At 31.6% G+C, this 24,953-nt stretch overlaps 1 protein-coding gene across 1 annotated transcript in view; it reads right to left on the reverse strand.

Moving 5' to 3' along the window:
* Positions 1–1,714: 1,714 nt before the first annotated feature.
* LOC109377948 (mitogen-activated protein kinase 10) overlaps positions 1,715–24,953 on the reverse strand; it is a 113,838-nt gene continuing 90,599 nt past the window's right edge. The window contains exons 8-9 of the mRNA XM_019634427.1: positions 5,703–5,885; positions 1,715–1,905 (exon numbers count right to left, since the gene is read on the reverse strand). Of these exons, the coding sequence (XP_019489972.1) occupies positions 1,715–1,905; positions 5,703–5,885 (374 nt within the window). The remainder of the gene's footprint in view (positions 1,906–5,702; positions 5,886–24,953) is intronic.

Consider the following 24,953-nt stretch of genomic DNA (forward strand, 5'->3'; position numbering starts at 1 on the left):
ATATATATATATATATATATATATATATATATAAAATACTTTCTCTTCCTTATTTCATTACTTCATTCTACTCTAAGAACATCTTTGGAAGTATTTCCCAAGATTGAGAGATTGGAAAAGATTCTATGTTTAAGTTGTAAGAGGGTTACTTTTTTAGTTTTAAAAGCATTATAATTATACTTGAAAATATTTAATTTTAGGGATTTTATTTTGTAAAAATCAAATCCAGTGACTGAAAATTAATTTGAAGCAAATTGAAATTTCAATCATTGTAAAACTGCTTAGGAGAGTAGATGCTATGAAAATGTCATCAAGGACTGTATACCCATTTCTACAATTGAGAGACTCATTTATCACTGTTTTTGCTGAAATTTTCGAATGCTTAAGAATTGGGTTACTATGAAAAATAACTTTTTTTAATAGTATGTCTATAAAATTCGATTCTACCTAATCCTCACTCCCATCTATCAGATGTCACTTCTCCGATAAAGAATGAAAGGATAAGAATTATGTCAATTTGAACCTAGTGTCTCTGACATGGGCATGCACACATGAAGCAGAGGAAAGGAAGCTGAAACAAAGCAAAAATATGCTTGAGCAAGAATAACTCAGTGTAGGGCCGACCAAGTGGCTCAGTTGGTTAAGAGCTCCCTCAAGAGTGAGAGCTCTGAGCAACAGAGTCAACCAGTTCGATTCCTGGCCCGAGCTGAGCTGCTGCTGAGCTGCCAACAGGTGTCAGGATGGCTCCGCAAAAAAAGAAAAAAAGAAAAAAAAAGAATAACTCAGTGTACAGAGAGGGACACACACACAAAAAAACAAAAGAAACATTTCAAGTAGAAGATTAAGAACCAATTTAAATAAAGCAATTTGAAGATATTATGTAAAAGAAAATGAGATCGTTTAGCACACATATTCTAAGGATTTGAAGAGATTTTTTTATGTTTTTGGGAAAAGGTAACACTGCTGATAGTAACATTTAAAAGAGGAACAAAAGGACATTTCTATCAAGAAGCCTATAAAACACACATGGACAACAATACCCAATTTGTGCTGCACAGCCCAGATTCCACACAGAGAAAAGGAGAGAAAAAGATATAAGAAAGTGATTGGAGAAAAGATATTAAATGGCTGAAAAAGAGTAAACTAACTAAATAAATAAATAAGAGTTATGTTTCTGAGGAGATTCTTAAGCTATGTCTGGATTTAAAATATGGAGGTACATCTTACTGTGGTAGTCAATTTAGAATTAACCTCAAATAATGTCCTTATTGGTACACCCAATTTTTCTCATCTCATTCATTCAAGGCTTCACAAAGTCACCAATAGCCTGTTAAGAGCTCTATAATCAAAATGTTCTTAGTACCACACTTTACTAATGGCAGACATCTAGTCGAGGTAATAGAAGGAAAGTAACTTATCCTCTGTTATGGTTTCTGCTATTTAGTTTGCATCAGGAGAGGCTGATGATTAAACATAAAGGAGAAGACACTGGTAAAGTTCACAGTTTAACAAAACCAAATGGCAGTGTTGCATGGACAGCTAAGGTGTGTTGGACTAAATCACCATCTCTCATAGGAAATTCTGGAGAAAAAAAATGCATTTAAAATATAGGTAGAAGAAAATAACTTTTAGAGGGGAAGTAATAACTCTGTGACTTAGGAATTTCATGGATGTCCTTTGTGTGTTCTTTTGCCTTCCAATTGTCTTTTAGTTTTCACCACCGAATACCAGTTACTATGATTTGTTTATGGAAGGAAAGTAAAATAAACCTATGCCTTACCGCCTCCACTTCGGCAGGGTCGTACCAGACATTGATGTACGGATGCTGTAAGGCATCATCCACTGATATCCTTTTGGCTGGGTCAATCACTAGCATCTTTGACAACAAGTCCCTGGCTTGGCTGGCTGAAATGATGAATGAAAAAAATGATTAGCAAAATTTTGATTTTGGCAAGGAAATTTGTTGGAGGGAGAGGAATTTAAGAATACAAAGGTCAACTAGCAACTTCCTTCCAAGTATCAGGTAACTTCAGCAAGTGATTAGGAAAATGCAAAATGAAACAATGAGATATTTTTTACCCATCAGATTTGCAAAAATCAAAGGCGTTGTATAATATCCACTAACACCAGGTAATTTCATTCATGTCATGAGAATGTAAATTGATGCAGCTTTTTTTAGAGGCTAAATTTGGCAGTATCCATCAAAATTTTAAATGTGATTACCTTATGACTCAGCAGTTCCCTTTTTGGTATACAGCCTAGAGAAACAATTACACATGTGCATGTAAAGCATACAGAAGGGATGTTCACCACAGCACTGGCTATGGGATAAAGAAAATTTAAAACAGTCTACATTTCCACCTATAGGCAACCAGATGAGCTATGGTACCTTCAAATTGTATTTGGCAGTTTAAAAATATAAGGTACTCACATGGGCATGTTGTTAAGTGAACAAAAAAGGAAGTTGCACCATGATCATAGATCATGGTGCCATTTGTGTAAATCTGCCCTTTCTCAACAAAACAAGCATTTCCCTCTCTTTATTTACATATATGAATGCATAGAAAAGGTCTACAAAGATAATCAACAAACTGAAAATACTGGTTACTTCTGAGGAGGGGAGAATATGTACATGTATTGCTCACATAATTAAAAATAAATTTAAAAGAATAAAGTTTTTTTAAAAAGAAGCCGATGAAGTGTGTGTAGACTGCTCATTTTAAAAGATTTTCTGAGCTGGAAAGAGAGCTAAAGCAGTGTGTAGAGGGAGCAGGGGGTCAGGAGTGACATTTTTGAGGTTTGGAGAAACAGGCGATGAGGGCTTTAATGGGAGCAGAAGCTTTAAGGACAGAGTGGAGGGGGCAGATTTGAGAAAAAGAATCCACCATATTTAGTAACCAAACTAATGTAGGCGATCAATCTGGTTCAATTTATAAGATACTAAATGTTCACTGCGTGTCAGGTACAATGTGAGGTACCAGAAATACAAAAAATATATATTATATAGTGATAAACATTAAGCGTATTTATTTAGTAACATCACTAAAGGACACTCAATTTTTAATCTCTAAAAATATATATAATTTTACATAAAATGCAGTTCCAAACTAATTTGAAATTTTATGGTAAGAATATTCAACTTGTTCCAAATATATGGTAAAACTTCATATTAAGGAGAACAAAACCTAAGTTGGTTTGCTAAATTAGGAAAAGGCAATGTGTTTGAATCCATAGATATGTGACAATATTTATTTTATCAATTTTTCTGACTATTAAGGATATATGAGTTAATTATAGAAAATTTAAAAATTACATAAAATATAAAGTCAGGGAAAAACAACCGTCCCCACAATATAAAGGCATTTACTCTTATTAATATATTATTCTCTCTATCTTGTTTATATATCTTTTAATAATTTTGATCATAAAATGTAGCAATGTATTTCTTCCAAATGTCCTATGATGGTATTTTCTTGTGTGGTTACATTTTAATTCATAAATTTTTTATATATTTATTTAATTACTTATTCATATATCTATCCCCCCCCAATCATTAGTTAGTCTAGAAGACTAATTTTTTTTTAATTTCTATTAATCATTTTTCTGGGGATTTTAGAGATTTAATTTCTGCTACTTCCAAACTGATATTCTAAAGCTCACAGCAATGACAGAAGTACTGATATACTTATATTCATTTTCAATATTTAATCATTTTCATGTCAATGGCTCCTTAATGGTCCAACAGGACTGTATTTATTTACTTTATTAGTTCAAAGATTTCTTTGATTTGTAAACTGATTTTATACCCAGATTCACGCACCCCACTAGAACAGATTCTCTCATCAAATCCACCTATGTTTCTTCTCTTAGAAAGGGTGGGAGTTGAGGTTGGCTCTTCATAAATAGAGGCATGCACTAAGGCAATACCAAATCATCTCACTAAGAAACAATCATCAGTACTATTTGTAGGAAATAAAATGAGGAAGAAGAAACGGTTTCAATCCTCAACTTTCATTCTTTCATTTGCAAGCAAATGTCTTATGCTCTGGTTTTAGTAACAGTACAATAACTTGTTCCCTTTGATTATTTCTTTAATTCTTTATAATTTGCCATTTTTATATTAAAATTATAATTAAATAATAATAAATATGTAAACTATTTTATCATTTGTAAAAATTATACAATCATAGAGGCTCAAATTGGATTAAAAAGCCAAAAAATAAACCCAAGAACGTTGGAATTGTATCCTGAAGGATAGTTGATATTTTACTTCATAGTTTTTCTACAAGTGCTGTCATTATCTCAAATAATTTATTCAGGACTTGTCATCTCCATATCATTACACTACAAGTGTCTACATACAAAGGGATTATTTGTGCCTGACAGATCAATTAGCATCATAGAGACATAATTCTCTACTTAGCTCTTCTTCAATCTGTATATAAGCAGTGTTGATCAAAAAAGCAATAGATTTAGTCATAATTTAGTCTGCTGACAGTCAGAGAGCCCGCTGAAGGAAGAAACCCAATTATGCATTAAGTATCACAAACACAAAAACAATGCTACACATAAAAAACCCGTCAGATGAAAATTTGAAGGCGATGATAAGATCCTGAAAAATAGTAGGCACCATATTTTAGTTTCTCTGTCTCATGTTGGTCTATATTAGCTATAAACTAAGTCTGTAAGTTAGGTCTATATTAAATTAATTGCTCACCAAACAATTGAGGTAAAATTTTCAAAGTATGTGTCCTTTTTCTGTTTTTGGTACTGTATAGACACATTTTAAATTATACTTATTATGTTTATTAGTTTTGGGGTTTATTAGCTACAGTTATTGAGCATTGTCTGTGAGCCAGGCAGTATTCTGAGTGCTTGACAAAATATTTAGTTAACTAATCCTTCCGATGACTCTATAAGGTAGACATTTTCCACCATCATTTGTTAAAAAACATAAAGAAAGATGAAATAACTTGCTCAAGTTCACACAGATTTTAAGGGACGGGTGCAAAAATCAAATGTGTTTCAAAATTAGTTTCTCAGGAATGTCCTAAATTAAAATAAGAATTAAGATATCGTTTATATTATACTTTATACATTGCCAAATTTAATCCTTGTCTTCAGTTATGTGACTCAGGCATTACTACCCCAGCTTTATTATCATAAGGTTTGTTACTAACATTCATAACTGTGAATACAGTAGTACAAACTTATTTATTAATGAAAATGTTGATATGAATATAAAATGTGTAGGTATCTCATTTGTCACTCTTAAAGTGAAAAAAAAAAAGGTAGCTAAGCAATCTTGAAAATACAAATAAAACTCAGACACATGCACCTGCAAGGTTTTACATTAAAACTTGTGCTGAAAACATTTCCAAGTAACAAGAAGATTTGAAACAATGATATCAATGTGTATTACATTGGCCTTCTATAGTTACACTGCAAAATAATTTTAAGACCCTAAATAAGCTCCCTGAAATAGTTAACGCTCGTCACGGTCACAAACTTTAGTACTATTTTTCCCTCTGAAGAGCCACACAATTCTACAATCCTGGGCCATTTGCCCTTTGTATGAAAGGTCTTTTAAGAAATACCTCTCCTTAAATTGAAGTAGTTCAAGTTAAACAGGCATCTCTGTTGTTTGCTTATGTTGTCTATCACCCACACATTGTTTCTCAAGTTGTCCCTGATGGGCTTACCTTTGAGTTTATTGTGCTCAGAATCCGCTGGGAAGAGGGAATCTGGAAAGAGCTTGGGGAAGGTGAGTCCGGCATACTTGGGCCGATTCTCCACATAGTTTCTTACTGTGGGTTGCAATTTCTTCATGAATTCCGGACATGGCGTTCCTAGTTGTTCAATTACCTTGTTCCACTGGTCAATATCTGAGATTTGAATAGTTAAGGGCAAACAGAAGTGCAGGCCACTAGATTTTGCCTTTCACTAGTTGGGAGACTAACTGCTTCTCAGAATCCTGAGCAGTCATCAGAGTGGAGTTTTAATGAGCAACAAAGGGCAAAAACATAAAATCAGAATTGTCAGGCAATGAATCCTCTTGGAATTTTAAATTCACTTTTGGAACATATACACTTTTGGAGAACTAGCATTACTTAACAAAAATAGGATATCATGAAATAGTCTTTGAATTGTAAAGATGAAAATGTATTTAATAACAAGAATTTCTTATATTAAGATAAACTTCTATATAACTATGTGACTTAAAAGAGAAAAAATATGACATATTTTTATCATAAAATTACCTCAGTCATTCGTTTTCTAAAAATAACAAATACACAAATATTTTAAATAAGATTCATTTACATTTTTCTTAAATTCCTCTTAAGATTTTTTCCTTTCTTTCGCTACCAAACAGAAAATTTCATCATCTGTTAATGTTCTCTGCTCATATGCATTATCTATGGGATCAATATTTTTGATAATATAATAGTTTATTAATTCTTCATCAAAGACTTAAAAATTTCTATTTATCAAAGTAGTCACAGTTTCATACCTATTTTCTTACTTCTGATAGTAGTGCTCTGTATCTCTGAATCAGGAAGATATGAGGGTAAACTCAGGATGTTTAATTTAAAACAACAGATTTCCATCCAAGCACATGTGTTTCAAATGCACATTAAGCATGTGGAATTCTACAGTAAAAATATTGACTCTCTATGTAAATTAATGACCCCCAAAATTGGAGCTGGCTTAGACAGACCTATCCACTGACTGAGATTCTCTTTTTCATTTATCATTAATATTTGATATATCACAGTCTTGCAATTGATAAATACTACCCATGAAAATTCTGGAGAACCAACTGGAAGAAGTTGATTTCAAGGAAATTTCCTTGCCATGTGTCAATGAATAGTAGGAGCCTTAGAAATTCTTAAATCCAATACCACAGGCAGTGTTCTCTTCCACATTTATTTTTTTACAACTCTATTTTAGTAATAAATTAATTAATTCATTTCTGCTAATGTAATCTGCAACAGTTCAGAGAACTTATCATAGTATTAATTAATTGAGGTTTGTAAACTCTTTACCCCTAGCTTTTCAATACAATTCAACAGAAGATCAGCAGTCCTGAAATAAGACAAAATTAACTACTGTATTTAACAACAACAAACAAAGCAGTAGGAGATTAAACAAAGACAAAATCAAGCTACATTGCAAATCCTCTCCTACCTCCTTTATAATCTGGCTGAATAAAATTTAAACTATTACATATCCTCTCAGTTATTGGGATAAAAAAAGTGTATGATTGTATAATTTTAAGAAATGAAGTAGAGGTGGGAAAAACTGAAGAATATTCATGATAATATAGCAGTAAATTAGAATAATTAAAAATAAAGAAACTAAAAAATTACAAAAGATTAAAGTTATTATAAAAGTTATTCTTACTCAAAAACTTATGTTAGTACACGGATATAGGTAAGCTTTAACTACTTAACATATTTAAATAGAAAACATTAGTACAGCTAAATAAATCACAAGTGCTTGCATTGTAAATTATGAAAAGAGGTCTACTTTCTAATACAGTTAGGTTATCATGACCTATCAAGCCATCATATAATCATTGGTCAAACGTCCTTAGAATTTTAGACATTATATCAAACTAAAAATAGGGGCATAGAAGTTGTCATGTTTTCTGTAAAGGTGTCATGTAAAAAGTTAGCAAAATACTTACAACACACTATTATATTCTATTTACAATTAGCTATAGTTATAGTTATTTGGTAAGAAATTAATTGCTTTTAAAGTAGTGTTTCCCAAACAATTCCATGTTATTTTTAGAGTAACGTTTAAGGAGAGTCAAATATTCTGGAATTTGTTAAACAAGGACAGTTAAAATGTTTCCTTTTAGAAGTTATAATTAAAGCCTATATATAGAAGCACTCAGTGTAATTTCCTACTTTAGATTGCTTTTTAGATGAAACACAATTGTTGTCCTCGATGTAATGGCTTACAAAATCAAGGGAGACAAAGATCTTTATTATTGTCAATGTAAGAGTTGAATGCTCATACTGCAAATATGTGGTATAGTCATTTTTAAAAGTTTGTGCCTTTATTTTAACAATCTTTTTCAAGTTCTTCCTTCCCATTAACATGAATACTTACATGTAAGTAATAAGTGTTTCCCCAGATGTTCATAAGATCACAACATGAGCAATTAATTATGTCCAACTATCCTTAACCATATGATTTTCCTTTATAATCATGATTAACTAAATATAAGCCAAGACTGGGAGTCATATCTCCTGGCTCCAAGTCCAGTGCTTGTTCCAAGGATTCCAGTAAGGAAAAGAGCAACTTTTGAATTGATGTGGTAGAAGTTGCTTTAATTTGGCCATAAAATTGATGGTATGTTTGTCACAGCAATTCACTTAATGAATACCTGTAAAACTGTCTCCATAGTTTATCAGGTCAAAATATTTACATAAAACAATTGATTTCATTAATTTTAAATAGAAAGTGAGGTAATTTTTTAAAATTGTTCATCAGACTTCCACATGATTGTGTTTTAAAAATTCATAAAAATTAACTAGATTTCATGCTTCTGTGTTAATGTTAATATGGTAAATATTTTTTTTTAGAAATGGCCAAAATTATTTCTGTAAAAAGATTTATTTGCATTAGAAAACTCATAAGTCATTGTTTTTAAAATATATGAGTAAGAAACTGAATATTTACAGGTTCTAGCCTCTGCAGTTATGGGAAAAAAATCAATCAATATATATTTTTTATATTTTGATTTACTATTTCAGAAATTATCACCCTCAACCTATTTATTAAAGGCCTTTAATAAAAATTGAAATATGTGATTTTATATGAATTATCTGGCAATCTCCTCATCTAATTTTAAATTCACTACATAGAAAACAGTCATATTACAAAGTTTGATTTTATAACTAGGGTATGATGACAAGATAATGTGTAAATATTGACTATACTAATGTCTTTAATAAATAGTATTGTAATAGATGAATAAAACAAAGTTAATATGGATTATAAATATGAGTATCTGAAATCCCAAGACTGAAAAGTATTTGTTAATTTTATCAGTTAGCTAAGAACTTATATTTCATGCACTTATTTCATTTTAACTTCCTTAGCTGGGGAACTTTCTAAAACATATCACAAGCTGCCTTCAACAAAATATATGAAAAATGCCTTATCTTCTTCTGGGTATTTTAGGTCATAATATGCGTAATTTATACTATGCACATTTAAGCTTTCAGAAACTACTAAGTGTAATCATAAATGGTTGTTTAATGGCCTCATTCTATTATGCCCTTTGAAAAATTGTATCTTCTTTTCATGTTTTCTACCATTATTGATTACTTTTTGTTATTATAAATATGGTTTCCAGAGTTGACACCTTTATGAATTCAGACTTGCTTTCTACTTGACTCTAAGCCTTATATTCAATATTTTGTGCAAAATTTTCTGACATCTATTTGCAAATTAAAGAATATCAGTGTTTATCTCCAAATTCTTAACTGTGTTATTCTAACAGTGCCTAAGAACACTGTCTATATAGAACAGCTTCAGGAGAGGCTATTCTACCTGTCGAGTCAACCAGCTGCCGAGGCACTGTGCTGAGTATCATTGCGTGGCTTTACATTAGTCCTGTAGGAACAAATACTGTGATCAATTAGTAATGTCCATAGTGAATGTGCAATACAGAAGTGGAGACATGCATGCCATGAGTTAGGCATTATGATGTAAAACCGTGGTTCCCCAACTTGAATATTCATAACATAGGGAACTTACAAAATTCAGATCCTTCCCCTCTTCCCATTGATCTACAAAATTTTGAATCCATAGATCTGAGATGATATAAAAAAAAAACCACCAAGGGTAATTTCAATCCAGATGGCTCTTGCACTACATTTTGAGAAACACCAATGTAGGATATACTAACAGTCTCTTGTGAATTCCTAAACCCAGATTTAAGAATAAAGGACTAACGTGCTTCAGGGGGTTTTTTTATGCAAATCAGGATGGCTTCAAATTCACCAAAGGTTTATCCACACCTATTTGCTATGGAAAACTTAGGGGTCATTCACCTGCATATACTTCAGGGAAAGAAAAATCCTAATATTTATCCTTTTCCCCATGTGACGTTTCTGAAAAAAACTATGGGAAATTACAACAAATGGCATGTGTAGGCTCCCAGAAAAGGGAGAGGCATTCTGCCCATCATCATTCAGGAAAGGATTGAAATTATATGTTGCACCTGTGGGGTGCTCCTCACAGAAAGTACAAAAGATACTCAATATAAAGTTCAAAATATTTGATGATTTATTTCAGTAATTAACTCATATTTCTTTATGATAAAATTGGCTCTCAAGAGAACTCTTATTTCTGAGGACAAGTGTAAAGATCAGGATAGAAATATATACACATATGACAGAGTTCTGGATCCAGATTTTCATGGTTCTGTCTTGAGTTTTGTGTTCCTTTAAAATATTTTTACTCTCTTTCCATTTAAAAACATTATTTTCCTCTCAAAAGTCCCCCTCAAATTCTGGTAACATGAAATATAAATAAGTGATTTAATGCACAATTTTAACTAGCAACCATTTTCATTATAAATAGCACAGGAAGAGGAAATGTTATAAGCCAGAACACATACAAAACTCAAAGCTGACAATTTGAGTAAAAGGGTATTTGTTCACTGGTGGGATACTATGGGACACATAATATCCAAAGGCTAATATTTGGAGTATGATGCATATGGATCTCAGTACAGTCTATTTTGTCTTATAAATCTATTTATTATTGTAATCTATATTTACTTACAAAGCAAAAAAAGTGGAGAGACGTTTCACAATAAGCAAATTCAGTAACATTAAAATGTGTCACAATAGAAGAATTTTCATTATGTATGGAACATTAATCTCTGGGACCTCTCATCTTCACTGGCCCTTTATAAGACTCTACACCTAATTTTGTATTTATAATATTAATTATTTTTTGATACAACACCCTCCTCAAATTGTATAATATCCTTGGTTCACAAAAGGCTGGGTCTGACTCTGTCTTTTGAAACTGGGAAGAGGCCTTGGAGATGATTTAATTTGACATCTGTATTTTATAGCTGAAAAATATCAAGTTCCTTTTAAAATTGGTAAGTACAATACGTTTAAACAAAGGAGCTAATACAATTAGCTCATAACACTAACAGAAATATAGAATTCTACTTACGGGAGTTGTGATACTCTACTATGTTCTGTGAGACCCTCTCTGGAAGATTACACCCATTTCTGGGTGTAACACTATATGAAAGGGAGGCAAGAAGGTACAGTCAAGTTTATATGAGGTCAAGAAAACATGCTATATGAGGCACACCTGACAAAGCTTTTATGTTTAAACTTAAAAAGAAAGCAGGAGACAATCTCTGCCCCCCATCCTAGCTTTTTTATTTCTCTTATCCTCAGCCATTATCACCTTCTAATATATTGTGCCTTTTATTGTAAATTTTATGTCAAGAATTTCATGATGTCATGATTTTCATGATGACGGTTTTATTTACTGATATATGCCTGGAGACAAAAAGTGCCAGCACATAGAGGGTGCTCAAATAATATTTATTGAATAAATGGATGTCTATTTTATGTCCAAACAGAGTTTTTATAGAAATAATGTAAAAAATAGGGGAGAGGAAATATTTAAGGAACCAAAAGCTGAGAAATTTCAGGAATTGGAGGTAGGCTGGAATTTAAGAAACACAGTGAATCCTAACAGAAATAAATAAAAAGAAACCCACACTTAAGTCACATGGCAGAGAAATATCAGCAAACCAAAGACCAAGAAAAGAATCCTAAATGAAGTCACAGAAAAAGGACAAGCTATCTCCAAAGATCACTATTACATCAACAGCTAATTATTCACCAGCAATACTGGAAACAAAGTCAGTGGAATAATATGTTTGAAATAATGGAGAAAATAACTGCCAATCTCAAATTCTATAACCAACTAAACTGTCTTTCAAATAAAGGAACCCAATGAAAAAACAGTTTTATTATCAAAGACCCTCAATAAAAATTTCTAAAGGATGAACCTTAGGAGCAAAGAAAATAATCTGAAAATAGAGGGCCAAATTGTAAGAAGTACTGTTAAGCCAAGAAAATGATAATTATAAGGGTGAATCTAAACAAACTCTACCTGTACACAATAAAAGTATAACATTGTCAAATTTATGAGGTTAAAAAATTAGAAAATTAGTGTGTGCTAAGATCCTTGTATGTTCAAGAGAAAGATTAAAAAATGTCTTAACTAAAATAACAGTTCTACACAAATTGAACTATAGATTCAATACAATTCCAATATAAATCCAATAGGAATATTTTTATAAAAATTAGCAAGCCAATTCTATTTTTTTTATGGAAGATCAATGATTCATTAATAGCTAAGATACCTCTAAAGCAGATAAAAAATGAGGGGTATATACCCTACCTAATATAAGTACATATTATACATTTGTATTCATTAAGAAAAGGTTATAGTGATACAGAGTTAGACAACAGACCAGTGGAACAGAATATAGAGCCCAGAATCTAACACCCCTCACACCAATATATGGAAACTTGTGACAGGAACAGCATTATAGATCAGGAAGAAAGAATAAGCTAGTCAGTAAATGGGAGTAGAATAAAATAAATTGGATACCACTTTCACACCATACGCAACAATCAATTCCACGTGAACCAAAGGCTTAAATGTAAAAAATTAAGATGGAAGGAGAACTTACTCTGGGTAGTGAGCACACAGTGTAATATATAGATGATATACTATAGAATTGTACACTTGAAACCTATGAAATTTTACTAACCATTGTCACCCCAATATATTTAATTTAAAAAATTAAACTTGAAAACATTCACAGTAAAATGACAACACAATATAAAGGCATCAAAGAATTCTTAAAATACATAAGCCATAAAAAAAAACAGATCACCAAATTATAAAATCACTATAAAATGGAAAAATAATCTAAATACTGGAGAGAATATATTTGAAACATATAAAACTGACAAGGATTATATAAAGAACTCCTAATCAACAAAAAAATATACAATATAAAAAAATTATTTAAAATAAAACAAAAAGACACTTTACCAATGGGAAAATACTAATGGCCAATGAACAAGAAAAGATGATTAGCCTCCATTGTAGTCAACGAAATGTAAATTTAAGCTCCATGATGAAATAGTATTTTAGATCCAAGAGATTGGTAACAAATTTAAAAACATATCTGACAATATCAAGAGTTGATGAGATTGTGAAGTAGATAGTTACATCTTCTCCCAAGAAATGGATTCTAAGAAATGTAAATCTGTATTTAATAACTCAGTTGTGGAAATCTGATTTGATTTTCTTTAATAGAAAATGCATTCCAATCATTTTAATCTATAGGGGGGTAAACATTTATTTCAGTCACCAATTATTCAACCACATTGAACTTCTGAGAAAGCCAAGAGTACAAAGTTAAGAGATTGAGTTTATTTTCATCAAATAGCTAAGATTAGCCAAAATTTAAGAACTGTTTCATATTCATGTCCAAAGGTCAAGCTCAAGTTTATAATTTGTTGGGAATCAAAGAAATCCTTTTTTTTAGAAATCTGAGGGAATTTAGTTTTTAATCAAGTAAATATACTTCTAAATAGCACTAACATTAACATGAAGGTGGTAAATTTGTAGATGTCATTTAATAAAATGTATATGCAGCAGACAAAACTGCAATGCAAGGTTTTTTTTAATAAACATGGTCATATATAAAACTAGAACAAAATTTTAAGTCAGAATGTAAGTAAAAACAATGCAGCTTTATTTTTCACTAAATAAAACATTTTAGGTTAAGCTCTCTCACTCAAGAGAAATCGAGTGCCTAACTCAGTCATTTCCTAAACTGGTCCTTCAATACATACAGAGAATACATGTATGAGACTACATATATAGAGACATATATATTCACACACATACACACACACACACACACACACACACACACACACATTGAGAGGGTGCCAAAAAAGTGTATACACATTTTAAGCAAGGAAAAATCTATATTAAAATTATAGTACTCAATGTATATCGATAACAAAAGATAATTACAAGTCACATTTGATTGCTGCAATTACAAGAGGTGCTTAAAGTGGTTACCATCAGTGTAATTTTAACACAGTTTTTTTTTCTTTCTTAAAATATGTATACATTTTTGGGCACCCTTTGTATACATATATAATCATATATGTAATATATTAATCCTCAAAGCAAATGGCTAATCATAATATGGTTAGGATATACTATATTAGTAAATAGTTTAATTTTATATTAAATCCCAATATTATAGGTTCAATTTTCACTTTGAATTATGATCATTTAAGCAGAGATTTTACCTTTAGTATGATGACATAATGTTTTCATAAATGACTGAGTGTAAGAGGTTATTTAACTAAAAACAAATAAGTTATTGCACACCTATATACTAATCACACAGTATCCATATCTGTTTACTACTGCAGAGCCTCTGGAATCTTCACTTGCTAATTATTTGCTGCCTAAGTGATATAAATTTATTTCTTCAGATATTTTACATAAACAATATTAATTAGTGAGGTCTTAACTATTACACTTGTTAATAACATGGAGAAAATAATAGCAGGAATTGGAACAATTATTCCTATAAATGAAGTGAATGAGAAAAAAAGAATTTTAGAAGAGGTTGATCAATTTAAAAATAAAATTCGTATGCATGCTCTCTGAATGTGTTAAAACAAGCCAATTGTATTCATGGGTTCATGGGTGGACATAATTAGACTTCGATGCCAAGTGAATATTTCTTATGATATAATAGCATAAATCTTCAGTCTTAAAACTGAAATATTTTGTCATTGATTATCTAGCTATGAATAGAACTTAATTTTGAACCATCTACAACAAAAAGACAATAGAGTATATCATTGTAATTACTTTCATGAACATGAATTAAGGCAGACCTTTTGATACCATGCCGAATGTTTCATGCTTGCTGCTGCATTATCCACATAAGATCTTAGGAGACATGGTTACTCTCCCATGATGCCAGCTGGTAAATATTTGACATTGGAGTTACACAGAATCCTTCTAAGGGCAGCGAATGCATACCATCAGCAGTATTATACTTGAGACCAAAGTAAATTGATTGAGAATGACTCCCATAGAGACCACTGGCTGCTAAGAAGGATACGATCAGTGCCAGGAAACAGCACTGCACCTTTTATCATTTCTCCCATGATGCACCCTACTGACCACATGTCAACTGAAAACAAAAATTACATGAAGATAAACAAGAAAGCAAGAATAGAAAAGCAAATAAATGAAAACCCTTGGCTACCCATGCCGTAGAGTGATGGTTTCACCTTTCACTGAGTGGATGAGAGGCCAGTCTTAATGATCATTAGTGTTCTAACACTGTGAAATGGGGAGAAAACAAGAATGTTGGGGCCCTTTCTGCTATGGAACTAAAGTAATCATGCCACTCAGTGTCATCCAATATAGGATAACATTACTTTGCAATTATAGTTCAATGATTAATTTCAGTTTTCGATTTAAAAGGTCTAATTTGCATTCATCTACTAGAATCCTACTGATTTTTATTGCAAATTATTCTAAATTGTGTCAATATTGGAAACATGTAAATCAGTTAGTTTATTATTCTTTTGTATACCATACTTGGAAAAAAGAAAAGCTGCCAGCAACCTCAAAAGAAAGGGTTTCTTTTATAAAACACATTTACTCTTATTTATAAATATGAATACACTTCCAGAAATAAAATGCCCATTCAAGAATGAGTGTTTTGGAATATGCTCATTCAGATTCATCAATTCCCATCAGAGGAGCAAGTTTCTAAACAGGAAACATTGCCGTATTATAAACATGGTTGCTTTATAATGGTAAGAAATGCTGGCTTTCAAAACGGGATGGTTCAACATGAAATAAACAACATGACTAGAAAGCTGACACTCCTGAAACTGTGAAGGAAATGAAACCTAAAATAATGGTCTCTCTGCTATTGTCAGTTATCATCCAGAGCTTAAAACCAGGAAGCTAGAGCAGAGGATTCACAGGATGGGCAAAATGGGGAAAGGAGAAGCAAAAAAGTGAAATCTCTCTTTATCGTTGGTTACTCACTTGTTCCTATTGAAAAGTCAGAAAGAAAAATAGGTCATTTTTGGGGAGGCAGGGGCAGGAAATTACCTAGAAGAACAAGGGACGTGGAGTGGGGAGCAAATAGGAAAAGACATTATGATAGCAACACACTATAGTTTTGCTCCACTTATTTTCAAATTACGTCTTGTAATTTGGCAGTGACCTTAAAGGATTCCTCATGAGATTCTTTCCAGTGTGAAAAATCTCACTCAGGTTAAACTCAAAGTTTCCATAGTTTGACTTAACACCTAGACAGAGTGATCACTGCAAAGGAATGGTTACGGGTTTGAAGGTGATAAGCATACCCAGAGAAGCAAATTAGTTTTGCTTCCATCTTAGGAAAGCAAGTGACATGCAGAAATATCAGGGAAAGATAGAGCAAACAGTTGTGCATCCCTTTATTACTAATGCATCTGTAATTCCAGATAATATCTGTCTCACGACAGGTTGGTATTATGAGATTTTTGATTAAAGGATAAAAGAAAAAGATCTCTGAAAACGTACTTGTTTTTGAATTGCAAGTATTCTTATCATATTGTCCACAGTGACCAGTCTGACTAAGTTGTTATTTACAGTGTATCTGTTTTGTATAGATAGTGGGAAAGAGACAGACAAAACCAATAGTGAGAGCTAAAAACTCAATAGCAGGGTTTTTTCTCTTGCCTGTATCTATTCAAACATTTGGGGAAAAGCTGTTTCTGCCACAAACCTATCTGGGACTTAGAAAACATCTATCTATTTTTTATTTAATGTAGAAACTCTTTTTTGTGATATCTCTGACAGATACTCTTTTTTTTTTTTTTTTTTGCAGAACCAGTTCAATTGCTTTCTAACTGTGTAACCTTGGCCAAGTCACTTCATCTCTCTAAATCTCAATTTCATCCTCTAAAATGTAAATGATAAATAGTATTTATTATGTAGAATTTTCAAAAGACTTGAAAGAATTATGCCTGATAAAGATCCTTCCATATTCCTTGGTATATAGTAAATTCTCACTAAATATTAGTTATGTATCATCATGAATTAAATATATATTAGAATTATAGATATATAGGAAAGGCTTTATTTATTTTATATCTATATATTATATATTGTATATAATATATCAATTAGCTTAAATGGAATCTCAGTCATGATGCTGCTTCAGGCTCAACTGGTTCTAGACAGCTGTTGCTTTAATAACTGGTATTAAAACTGGCATATTTCCCACTTCTCCTTTGTGTGACTCCACTGGATATAGATATTTTAAAGTAAAAGCAGAACATTTTTGGACATTTATCTTCATGTCAGAACCCAAAATAGACTTAATAGATCACAAAGCTTTTGCATAAAAATTATGCAGAGATATAAACTAGACATCTGAACTACTGATGAATATATATTGAATTCCATTTTCGTTATTTTAATGAATACTTTCTAAGTGATAATACTCTGGAAACCTTTCCAATTCCCGTTTAACTTTATTCACTAATCACTATTCCTACAGACTATCCCAGCATATGCTACCTAGGTGTAAAGCCTTGTGCCTGGAAATGACAAGCTTATTATTATGTATTACAAAAATGGAATATATGCATGTGAATTTATATGGAGTTTTATATATTCAAGAAAGGATAAATTCTCAAGATAAAGCTATTGCACTACATTTTATGAATTAGTCATCACAATTAAAACAGGAAATAGGTAATACAAGAATTTGATACTATATCTTATTGGGACAGAGGGGGTGTGGTGGTAAAGCTTCCCTCAACTAATACATAATGTGTTTATCAAGGTGACTGGATTACTTCATAAAATTTTCAAGATATTCTAATGAATACTGTGCATAAATCTTAGAAGAAATTAGCAAATTCAATCACCATTGGAAACTGGATTTTGATGTTTTCTGAGACAATCTGATACAGTGTTCGGATCTCCACACGAGTTTTGTATACTAATACTACCCAGCTAGAATTCTGGTTGCTTTTATGATTCTGATTCATTGCATTTCCCCTCCCATCATCAGGGTTCCCACATGCAGAAAGCAGAATCACTTTCCTTAGAGCAAATATTAGGTCAGTTTTGGTGTTCCCAAAGTATGGTTATTCATTTTCTAAGTGAGAAAATCTCAAGTGTTGTATCATATGTTAGGCATTAGATTATAGTAAATTATATTTTTTCCATTTATAGCCAAGAGATAGAAGTAATATGATGTAGGGCCTGGCAACTGAAATCTAGACAAAGCACTCACTACATTGTTACTTTTACATCTGTGTAATGGCTTGGATTCTGATCCACAATGAAATGGTTTTGGACCTTGTGAGCTTCAATCCATCAACCTGGAAAATAGGTATTTCAGTGGTTCTGATAACACGATTTTGAGACTGCACTGCTTTTCTCCTTAACCTAATTATATCTTAATTTAGGGTTCAGAAAATGTGTTTTGATGTTTTCTTTCATTGGACACTTTAATGTATAATAGCAAAATCTAACACCATTTCTTTGAAAAGTTTCTGTTTTAAAAGTTATAAATTTAATTAGATATTTAACAAGAACACATTGTTTTAAACTTCAATGCAAAATGGAATTATAAAAGACTACTAATATACATAAATAAACCAAGAAGGTATTTTACATATGTGACTCTAAGTAAGAAAAATAAACCATATTTATGGAACACAATGCTAAATATTTTACTGCCAGGAAATCAGAGGAAGATATTCTCGAGTCTACCTATTCAACCTGCTTTGCTTTGTAACTTCTATGCCATCATATTCTTAATTTTTAATCTTTATTTAAAAGGCTTTATCTTTTTGATTCACTTCTCTGTAAAACAGAAAAATCCATTGAAACTTATTATAAAGGAGAAAACTTTTAGATTTATATTATAAATAAATTATAGACTAATAAAATATTATAGACTTATAAAATATTTTACCATAAAAACATTTAAATAATTTTTAATTGCACCAAAATATTTTAAAGTAACAGCCTTCAAAATTCATGTAATTTTGCAGTGTAATAAAATAGTAATTTAAGTAAATCCTAATGTGGAAAAATGACTTTTTCTTTAAAATGTTCATGTTCTGATCAACAAATAGTAAATGCTGGCTCTGAATATCTCACATTGTCACCAAATTAAATACAAGCTCTCTGAAGATCCACATAAGTATCCTCACTTTATTCTGTGCATCAACTTGCAGAAGTGCTTTAGTAAGTAGCAAACTATTCATTTTTCTTTCCTTTCACTGTTGTCTAATTCACGTATGATTTGGTTTCTCATCATTTGAGAGAATATTATTTTTTTATTATGGGTGGACTTTTAGTGATTTCTATTTTTTATATTTTACTGAATTCGATTTGAAGGTTATGTAGGCTAAAGTTCCCCCAACTTTAATGTAAAAATTGGAGCTCCTTATTTTTTAAGGTATTTACAGGTACATGTATGTTTGTAAACATGTAATGTTTTATATGTATCAAGTGACTATCATCACAGCAACCCTGTAAAAAAGGCAAAAGGAGATATTATAAAGTGAATTGACATTTAGGAGACAAGTCACATGACTAAAGTGAAGAGGACCAGGAGCCAGTTCTTGGAGCCCTATTCCAATATGAGCTCCACACTTATTTGACTGCTGAAGGAAGAAAGTCCCATAGTAGGTATCCCCATTCATGAACTCTATCCTAAGAGCCAAACGGACCAGTAGCAGTTTAAATGGAATATCACAGTAATGACTAAGGAATGCATTTTTTTTTTTAGCTGAGCCATCCTGCCACCTGTTGGCAGCTCAGCGGCAGCTCAGCTCCGGCCGGGACTCAAACCGCTGTTGCTCAGAGCTCACACTCTTGAGCGAGCTCTTAACCAACTGAGCCACTCAGCCGGCCCTAAGGAATGCATTTTATTGTTTGTAGTTTTTTCCCTTCAATATTTCACTTCCTTTTTAAAGATCACTCAGTACTCTGTCTACAGAACTGTAGAGGGATAGGAAAAAAAATAATGTGCTTGTATTTAAACCTTCTATATATATTTCCAAGAGGCAGGAAGTTCCCGGGGCCCTGGCAGTCCTCGTGAAGCTTTGTGCAGGATGCCACTTAATAGCTTCCTCTCTAAGATATCAAAGAGTTGACCAGGTCCAGCTCCTCAATTTCTTGCCTTTTGTTCCACCCCAGAAGTCCATTCTCTCTGTCCTCCCTCACTTTCTGCCTACTTGCCCGTGTACCTCTTGGAACTCCTTTTATGACCGTTATGTCTTCTTCTGCCCTCTAGTGGACCCTGGTCTCTCTAAACACCTTGAAGAAGGGATTTTCTCCTTATAACTATGTCCTCCTTCCATCTTTTCAGATCCTCTCAACATCTACAGCTCCCATTCTAGTGATTCCTCTCTCACTCAAATTTTCTGCAAGTAATAATAAAAGAGAAAAATAATAAGCAAATTAATGATTAAAATATATTCTTTTACACAAATACAAAAACGTAATAAATGAATAATCTAATTTTTTTGTTCATGATTATCTATAATTTGCTTGGTGTGAAAGGAGGGTTACCAGGTTTTTACATCCCAACTTTATTTAAAGTCATAAATCATACAGTGTTTGAGATAACACTGTCTTACCTTCATATTAGAGAATACACTCAAACTATAGTAATGTATTAATTGCAAAAGTTTATTAGGAAGTAAACACAGTTATTTCAAGGAGGTAAAAAGGATTAAGAATATCTATCTGCACTAGAAAAATCTTATAATCTACAACCTCCAATTTTTGTTTATTTTACTTTGATTATTCCTAATTTTCATATTTGAGCTTGAAAAATAGGACATTCAATTAATTTGAGGGCGTTTTCTTTAGTTTTTCAAATATATTTTTGAAAAATCATTTACCTGTTCCTTAGCAACTTGGCTCTTTGGCAAGGATATGTGAATATATCCTTTTCATTCTAACTAAAATCTCTCATGTCTTCAGAGGGAGAGGCAAGAGGAGGGTGTTGTAGCAGCCCAACTGTCAGCATTAATTAGAGCTAATATACTTGAGGTCTAGAGACGTTTCAAATGAATATGAGGTGCCTGTCTTTAATACCACCCAGGCCCAGAGAACTCTGACCAAGAACTCTACATTACAAGCCCTGCTCAGAGAAGATGCTGCAATTTGAAGTAGGATGAAAAAAATAATAACAAAGTAGAAAAAAATGTATCTAAAAGAAGCAGGTTTAAGGAAAGAACTCAGGAAAAGTATGCTGGTAGTATATGCGCATTCAGTAATCAAGAATATCACATGCCCTGGTTGGAGTTTGAAGTGAGTGAAGGGAGTAAGTGACTAGATAGTCCTAAAGAAAGAAAAAACAAACAAACAAACAAAAAAACCCAAACCTTCTAAAAAACCATTGTAAAACTGCTTTATGGTAAGTTTGTATTAAAAAAAATCTGAATGAAATGTAGAGTCACTGATATGTCATATGATCTTTGGGTTATATAAAGAAAAAAATGGACCTGATATATCTATTGTTCTCTAACTCGAATTCAGCATGGATGGCTCTAAGACTTTTTAACAATACTATATGTCAACAAATATGCCATGAAATAGGTATTAATCATTACACTAGTGAAATTGAGTGTATAATAATGAATGTTTGCATTATTTTAAAAAAACTCTTTATATAATAAAATTAAATATTTTATAAATGTTTCTTTGGATATTAAAAAATTAGCAAACTAATGAATGGAAAAAGCAAATATGTATATTTATTTATTTAGCCAATACTCTCATTTACTAACTCAAAAACTACCCTGTGATATCACCTGGATCATATCTCAATAGCCAAGAAACCTACACAGGTTTTTCGAATGCAAAGACAGTTTTAATGTGGGGAAGTAGCTTACACTTTAGCCATCCGTGACAATTTCATAAGATTTCTCGATTTGTCAAAGTGTTTTGCTATTTTTGCTTAAGGTTCAGATTAAGAAAGAGAACGTGAAAAAGTTATGCAGAGAAAGAGGAATAATGTTGATTATGATAGAATATTATCACACCATTTTTTTGCCTCAGAGAAATTCCATATAGATTACTCTGAATAATTTTAAGTGAAAGGTAAGAGAATAGATGACTTTTTTTAAGCCTCTGAAGAATCTTGGAAGTAGTTAAGGTATCAATTAGCTTATACTGAACTTTGAAATTACTTCCAGTAAATGCTGGAATCATTTAGATGCTAGCATATTGGTATGTTTCTTTTCCCCATACATAACCTCCATTAGCTCCTCAACCTGTGTCTGAACATCATGGTTTAGTGAAGTTAGTTCAGTGCTCTGATCTCTCTATTCTTGGTAAGAAACTCTACTCGTAAAACGGTAATAATTTCATATATAGGTAGTGAAACAATTCCACTCAAAAAACAGAATCCATTGTTTAATAGGAATTTCTATGGTTTAGTTTATTTTCAAAATATGGCCATGACTTAAGACATTGAAATACAATTTTAATTATACTCATAGGTAAAATGAACTAAGGATTTAAATCCAAATTGCAACATTTTCAATAAGATGGCAGTTCTAACTCATTTCATCTGGAAATTATTTACCCATGTTTAAGTAGAATTTAACTTAAGCAAGATGTTTTCCACTATAAATATCTTTATGTAATTTCCCTGTTTATTTTTTAGGTCCTCATTTATGCTCATTATCATAAATGGCACTAGGCTATCATAACCGATATTCTATATAATCATCACATGAGATAAAGGAATTCAAAATGCAAATCCTTATCACTGTATACATTTTCTATATTATGATTTGTTCAATTTATAGAATCAAACTTATCAAGGGTATATATTTTATGTTTTGATTTTGCACAATTTGCTTTCAGTTACAAATATTTTTCTAAATATCAACTAGAATAAAAGGAAAAAAATATCTCCAAGAGAACAGTTTTTGAAAGAATGCAAAATTATTAAGATGGTATTATAATCTTTGCTTGGTTTTCCAAAAGGTTATTTTAGGTTGAAACGTGTTTTGTTTTTTCCTCATTTTATTGGCTCTTAAATGTAATATTGTTAAAATAGGTGAAAAGCAACCTTGATAAATATCTGAAGAGCTAAATTAAATCACAGAGAACTATGCTACGCAGATCAAACTACCTGTGACAACGATGCCACATGGAAATGAGTTCTTTCGTGACTTTTTGTCTTTCACTGGCAATGCGTTATAGATATGTGGCTGTGTGACTTCACTTTAAGTACTGAATGAGTAGTTCCTCCTGGGGTGGAGGGTGGTTTTGAAAAGTGTTATACCCTTAAGGCAAAAGCACAAAAAAATTCCCACTTTTGTGTGAAATCAGTATATTTAAATATGAATATAAATTATAACCGTGTTCAAATCAATTCATTTGAATATATATAATTAATCCTCAAAATATAAAAATTACTATAAAGTAAAATGAAAATATAATGAAATATTATCATTCCAATACATAGTCAATATAAAAATTATTAACAAGATATTTTACATGCTTTCTTTTTATATCTTCAAAATCTAGTATGCATTTTACACATACATATAACACATCTCAATTCAGACTAGCCATAATTTCAAGTGCTGAATGCCACATATTGCTAGTGGCTACCTACTGGGCAGTATGGTTCTAGAGATGTCATTATTATTACATTATTACTGGAATTTAGAGAGTATCTCATTAATATCCAGCAGAATTAATAAATGCCCACATAAATGTATGTTCATTGTGATAGTGACTTCCTATTGAGTCAGATTTTCTTTTACTATAGGACTTTTCTTCTTCTTTTATTTCTACTAAATAACAGTCATACTATTTCTTATGTAATAAAAGAGTTCCTTAATAGAGCTTTCTTATTAATCAACTATAATATTTTAATAGAGGTGTAGACCACATGTTTATTGACAATTTCCAAAAAAAAGATATATGTAGTAAATACACTAAACTCAATCTTTCATTATCACTGTTAAAATTGTCAATTGTTGCAGTATTGAGATTTCACTATTGTGTATTAGCAGAGTAGTTCTGTATTCATAAAAGCATATTCTCTGTTAATATGTAAACTTTATTATCTATATATTATAATCACAAATATGTGCCTTGGTTAGAAAGTTAGCTTTTGGTCATTTCAGAAATATACCAGCTCATTTAATAATTCCAGATCATAGATCTCGCTCTCAGAAATTTCTGATGGAATCTAGTACAGGACTCAGTGGGAGAACTCAAATCAACACTGCTTTTTAAAATTCTAAATTTCATTGAAAAGGCAATTATCTATGTCTAACTCACATCTCCAAGTCAAGTGAGGGAAGCCTATTTGAAACCCATCAGACATCTGGCAATTTGAATAATAATTATGATTGTTAAATGTGGAGGCTCATGTTTTAAGGAGAAAATGCTATATTGACCTACTTAAGACTGGATATAGTGTCAAGAGTAATTCAAATCAGTGAAACTGTAGACAAAAGCTTAGGATGTCAGCCAGGAGAGAAATTATTATACCTAAATGCTGTGGAAGCATAAAACACTTTTAAAAAGCTGATGGAAAATACTTGCAAATAGTGACTTATTTTTCTAGTTATAAAAATAAATATGTATGAATCACTTGAGATTTGGTGGCCTCTCTTATTTATGAAAAATAACATATAATACTTTGAATTATAGACAAAATAATTTCAGAAGAAAAAAGCCCATTAAAATGTAATTAAAACAAATCATTGTGGTAAGTAGTCTTCAATACTGGTCAGATTACAGAAATCACCACTTAAAAAAAA

The sequence above is a fragment of the Hipposideros armiger genome, unplaced genomic scaffold (genome assembly GCF_001890085.2).
Source record: "Hipposideros armiger isolate ML-2016 unplaced genomic scaffold, ASM189008v1 scaffold_1658, whole genome shotgun sequence".
Lineage (NCBI taxonomy): Eukaryota > Metazoa > Chordata > Mammalia > Chiroptera > Hipposideridae > Hipposideros > Hipposideros armiger.